General features: G+C 44.3%; 1 protein-coding gene across 1 annotated transcript; it reads left to right on the top strand.

Annotated features, from left to right (window-relative positions):
* The first annotated feature begins 2431 nt into the window (after positions 1-2431).
* Positions 2432-3486, top strand: LOC110866546 (vegetative cell wall protein gp1-like). The gene is made up of 2 exons (XM_022115689.1): positions 2432-2854; positions 2986-3486. Exons 1-2 carry the CDS (start codon positions 2432-2434, stop codon positions 3484-3486), a joined length of 924 nt encoding a protein of 307 aa, XP_021971381.1.
* The last annotated feature ends 2064 nt before the right edge of the window (positions 3487-5550 follow it).

Below are 5550 nucleotides of genomic sequence, written 5' to 3'. Positions count from 1 at the left end.
ATATTTTCCATAACAAGACTTATGTGAATTTTATGATTATTTTGTGAACTACGTAAATATTATTTTTGGGGTAAAAATAATATTACGTATTAACGACTCGAAAATAATACGAACGCCTTCACAATAAATATTAAGTTACAACGGTATTATTAACACCACCCGATCTTTAAACGTAACTTACGCATTTTCGGAAAAATACTAGTGAACGCGTATTTTGACAAAGGTATTATTTTGGGAAAATTATAAAATATAATATTTTTGGGAAAAATATTTATATTTTGGAGAAAGAATTAAAATATATTTTAAGTGAGACTTAATAATATATTACGAAAATTCACGAACGCACATGTATTAAAACCCCCATCCTTGGGAAGGAATATATTTACCAAATAATTACGAAGTGTAATTACGAAATAGTTGCCTAACTATTTCTCAAGAACTTAAACCTTAAGCTAAGGTACGGCCGTCCGTCTAATAGAAGTTAATACGTGTAGGTCGTCGCACAGCAGTTTGACCAGGAGATTTTTCTTGTCAGAGACGCACCACAGTGAGTTCATGTCCCCCTTTTCTCTTAGCTGTTTTCAGTTTTCTAAACTGCGGGGGTGAAATACATGCTACTATATTTACGAGTACTTTATACATGGCATGGTTAGCGTAAGGAGGGTTACTACTAAGATCATGTGAGTGTGTAGGCGCAACTTGAGGCCATTAATCCTCATTGTAGGACCAAGGGACAGTAGCGGTAGATCTATCTAGGTGTAGCGAGCCCAGCCCCAGGCCCAGCAGAACGGACCTCGGGGTGACTTTGTGCCCAACGCAAAATCCGCTAGGTTTGAGTCTTCCTAATGCACATCACACATATCAATGGCCTTGCAAACCATTGGTGATCTCTTTTTCCTTATTTGCTACATACCAGGATTTTATACTTACAAAGGTTTTACATACTCACTTACACATGAACTCGCTCAACAAATTTTTGTTGATTTTTCCAACTTACATGTATTTCAGGGAACTAAGGATCTGGCTCAGTATGCTACGTTTTCATGCTGCGTAGAGTTATGGGATCATCCAAGTTTAGGGGTTGTGGCTTTTACCTGGACGAGTCACAGTTCTTAAACTACGTCTATCTTAAGTTTGTGGTTGTGTCTTTCAAACAATGTTTTTATGTCATTAGATTGTAATTTCCGTTGCATGTGTCAACGCATTAAGACAATGTTGTGGTATTTTACTTTTCAAACTTAAATCAGTGGATGATCTGCATGGTTTTATTTTCATATAGCTTTGTTATGATTAAGTTATGGTATTAAGAAGTCACACCAAATAAACCCACGCTTCCGCAAAGCCAGGGTGTGACAGCTTGGTATCAGAGCTCTGATCATAGCGAACTAGGATTCCTTCTCGAGTCTAGACTATGATCACTAGGGCTCTCACGAAAACATTTTTACACTGCATACCACTTAAGTCCAGATCCAAAATATTTTTACAAAAGTTGAGCACATTTTATTTATTAGTTATAGGCTCAGTCTGGGAGGTTGAGGCTCGGTCTGGGAGGCCGAGGCTCGGTCTGGGAGGCCGAGGCTCGGTCTGGGAGGCCGAGGTAGTTGCTAGTGGGACTAGGAAGTCAGTCTGGGAGGGTGGGAGAATAGTCTAGTGGGACTAGGAGGTCAGTCTGAGAGGCTGGGAGAATAGTCTAGTGGGACTAGGAGGTCAGTCTGAGAGGCTGGGAGGATAGTCTAGAGGGACTAGGAGATTCAGTCTGAGAGGCTGGGAGGCTAGACTAGTGGGACTAGGAGAATCACTTGATTGCTTATTGGTGACTAACATGCTTATTTGACTATATGATGGATTATTTGTGCATGTATGTGTTTGTGTTACAGACGACATGGCTTCCTCTTCAGATACTGGAGTGTCGGACACTTTGGATCCTTTAGCGATCATGTCGGACGATGAGATTATGTCAGAGAGTGAGGTGTACACGTCAGACACCACCAGCACGGATGAGGATGATTTTCAGCCGTTTGCTCTTCCCGACTTTGGAGATGATGTTCCTATTGCTGATGGCCCTATCGGTGGGGACCTACCTTTTCCTCAGGTCCCTGCTCCTTTACCGTTTGCCGCAGTTCCTCTCGAGGATCTGCCTCACGATGAGCTTCCTGACGATGACATCGACTTGTTCCTAGAGGGTCCCCCGGAGGGAGACCAGGATGGTGTGGCCCTCATGGACGCCGATGTTCCTCTGGCTGACGATCCCGTTGTTCCTTTGGCTGGAGTTCCTGCTGTTATGCCCATTGCTGATCCTGTCATTCCTGTCGAGGCTCCTATTGAGGAGGCTCCTTTTGATCTGTTTGGTGCTCACTCCTTCGAGTCAGTAGCGTCCGCTTCACTACACGCCCAGAGCGTATAGCTCCATTCCTCTGATTTCGACTCAGACATGGCGATGTCTGTCGCTCCTCACGACGATGACCCAGAGCCTGCTGTGGCCCTTGAGCCAGTTGACGCTCCTGACCCCGCATTGGAGCATGACCCTATTCATGCTGATGCACCTGCGATTGCCCCTTTGGGTGATGATATACCTGTCGATGATCACTCTATTGTTGCTCCACTATTGGAGGATGATCATGTCGTTGATGCTCAGGTTGATGCCCCTCACATTGTTGATATACCCGCTGAGCCTGTTCTTGTCGCTCCTCTTCCTGACCCTGTTCCTTTGGAGCCCGACCATGCACTCTTCGCGACTCATGTTGACCCCCGTTATGCGCACACCCAGAATGGGTGGATTGATGATGATGATGAGTACCCGCCTTTTGTGGTACCAGTTACACCCGTTCCAGCCCCTGTGTCAGTTCCTCCTAAGGTTCCTATGCATCCCGTTCATACTACCGGTGTTCACTTCCAGCCCCTGTGTCAGTTCCTCCTGAGGTTCCTATGCATCCCGTTCATACTACCGGTGTTCCCCACACCGACTTACCTGTTATGTTTCGTCAGATTACTCCGCCATCGCGCCCGGGAGAGGGTTCCTCGACTCACCCCTTCGGTCATGTGCCGACGTCTGTCCCGGTCATACCACAATTTTCTTCTGTTGTTCCCCCTGTTCCACCATTTACTGTGCCACCTTTTACTCCAGCTAGTGAGCCTTTTCTTTGGACGTCACCACCCATCATGCCACCATCCGATCCCTATCATCCTTTTCACATGGGTTATTCTGTCGAGGACATTTTCAGGTCATTCATGGTCCAGCAGGAGGCACTTACTCGACGCGTGCAGGAGCTCGAGAGAGCTCAGAGACCCCCATGCCAGTGCCCTACTCATCCTGCGATATCGCATCCCCCTCGACCGTTATCACCAGACTCTGCTGCACGTTTTTGGACACAGGAGCAGCAGATAGCTTTCTTGTTGCGTTCTCACCGAGCCATGGAGGAGGATTGGCTCCACATGCGCCGTTTGTTCTATTCCCATTTTCCCCCTCCTCCACCGCCATCAGCGTAGGGCTATTTTGTACAGCACAGGTGGACTTTTGTTGAGAAGACGGCGATTGCTCAGACTTCACAGCTTTTTGGAGACTGCATATTGATCCTGACTTTTGTTGTTATGTATATGGGATGTATTGACACTGATTTGATATTTTTGGACTGGGGTGATATAGCCCTTAGTCGTTGATGTTGTATGTTACAGTTATGTACTTGTACACTTTACCATGTGGTCTCGATTTATGGCAATGCAATCGCAGTATTCTCATCACATATGATGTTTGATTGATTGATTATTTATGTTCTATAACATGAGATGTTATGTGGTTGATTTATTTATAACATGGGATGTTGTGTGATCGATTTATTTATAACATGGGATGTTGTGTGTTTGGTTTATTTTAACATGAGATGTTATGTATTATTACTGTCATTATATACGTACACATTACTATTATGGCCTGACCAACGTGAACCATCTTTTAGAAGATGCTACCAAGACGTCAAACACGCATGCCTATCAATGAGGCAGAACTTCAGCAGGTCATCGCGGCCGCCATTGCGCAATACGCCGCCTCCCAAGGAGGAGCTAGCGGAAGTAATTCTAGAAATACCGGCAACAACAATCCGCCTCATGGTAATACTAAGTCATTAAGACATACCATGATACAATTGGAAATCTCTAGCAAGTTTGCTAACACCATTTGAATATTCTAACATATGTGCAGGGTGCACCTACAAGCAGTTCCTAGACTGCAAACCTGTAAACTTTGATGGCACCGGAGGTGCTGTTGCTTTTGTTCGTTGGGCCGAGAAGACAGAGTCAGTTCTCCGCATGAGCAAATGCGCTCCAGACCAGCAAGTTACTTACATCTCTGGGCTATTCGTGGACGGAGCCCTGTCATGGTGGAATTTTACAAGTCCAAACACTTGGTGAAGCCGCTGCCTACGCAATGACATGGAACGAGCTGAAAGAGCTCATGCGCCGAAAGTATTGCTCTCGTGCAGAAATTCAAAAGTTGGAAACTGAATTTTGGCACCTGAAGATGGAAGGTCCGAAAATCGCAGAGTATGTTCAAAGGTTTCACGACCTGTCACATGTGGTACCTTATATGGTCACACCAGAATTCAAGCGGATTGAGCGCTTCATTTGGGGTTTAGCTCCTCAAATCATAAGTATGGTGACTTCTTCAAAGCCGGCAACAATCACTGAGGCGATTGATCTGAGCGTGGCTCTCACGGAGGAGGCTATCCGCCTAAACAAGTTTTCTGATGATGAGCCAAAGAAGAAAGAGACTCACGTCGAGTCATCCGGGGGTAACAAACGAAAGTTCTCGAACTTCAAACAAGGCACTAGTGGGGTTGTTAAGAAAGGAGACTCAATCACGCCAGCTCAAGTTACAGCCGGTGGTGGAAGGAAAGGAAAGGGATATATGGGTACCCATCCCAAGTGCAACACCTGCCAGCGTCACCACTTAGGCCGGTGTGGTTTAAAAGTATGTGAAGCTTGTGGAAAGACTGGTCACTCGAAGGATTCTTGTTGGGCTATTTGTCACACCCCGACCACGTAGGACAACAAACCGTGGCAGAAACGTCGGGGAGTGTTGTAACAGAAGCTAGCGTTTCATAACCATGGATACAAAAGTGTTTCGTTTTATTGATAATATTAAACATTGCATTGTCTTAACATAGAATAAACAAGTTTTACATCGTCTATCACTATTATTATGTCACTAAGGCCTCGTCCAGATCCTATGTGACGCATGTATCCTAGAAATCATCAAGCATCAACACCTGAAACATATGTAAAAACTTAGTCAGCAAAGAAATGCTGGCGAGTACATATGTTTTATAGGAGTGTCGAATTCATGGCTAGTTTAAGTGTTGCAATACTTTATTAAAAACTTTGTTTTGAAAAGAGTATAATATTGCAACTTAATTAACCAACTCAAATCAAGCGGGTTATAGTTTATAAAACCTCGTAGCCATGATTCTTAACCCAAAAACATTTGCTTTAGAAAACCAACTTGTAAAACATCTTGTAAAAACTCGTTAAAAACTCGTATAGTTTATATCTCTTAGA

Source organism: Helianthus annuus, chromosome 7 (genome assembly GCF_002127325.2).
Source record: "Helianthus annuus cultivar XRQ/B chromosome 7, HanXRQr2.0-SUNRISE, whole genome shotgun sequence".
In the NCBI taxonomy this organism is placed as follows: Eukaryota; Viridiplantae; Streptophyta; class Magnoliopsida; order Asterales; family Asteraceae; genus Helianthus; species Helianthus annuus.
Note: the sequence above shows the minus strand (reverse complement) of the source record. Positions and strands in the feature narration are given on the sequence as shown.

What these genes read in the sequence shown, in the direction of transcription:
- LOC110866546 (XM_022115689.1), top strand. Translation starts at nt 2,432, where the DNA reads ATGGCGATGTCTGTCGCTCCTCACGACGATGACCCAGAGCCTGCTGTG. An exon ending in CTGTGTCAGTTCCTCCTAAG is followed by an intron (nt 2,855 to 2,985) that starts GTTCCTATGCAT and finishes ATGTTTCGTCAG; the next exon opens with ATTACTCCGCCATCGCGCCC.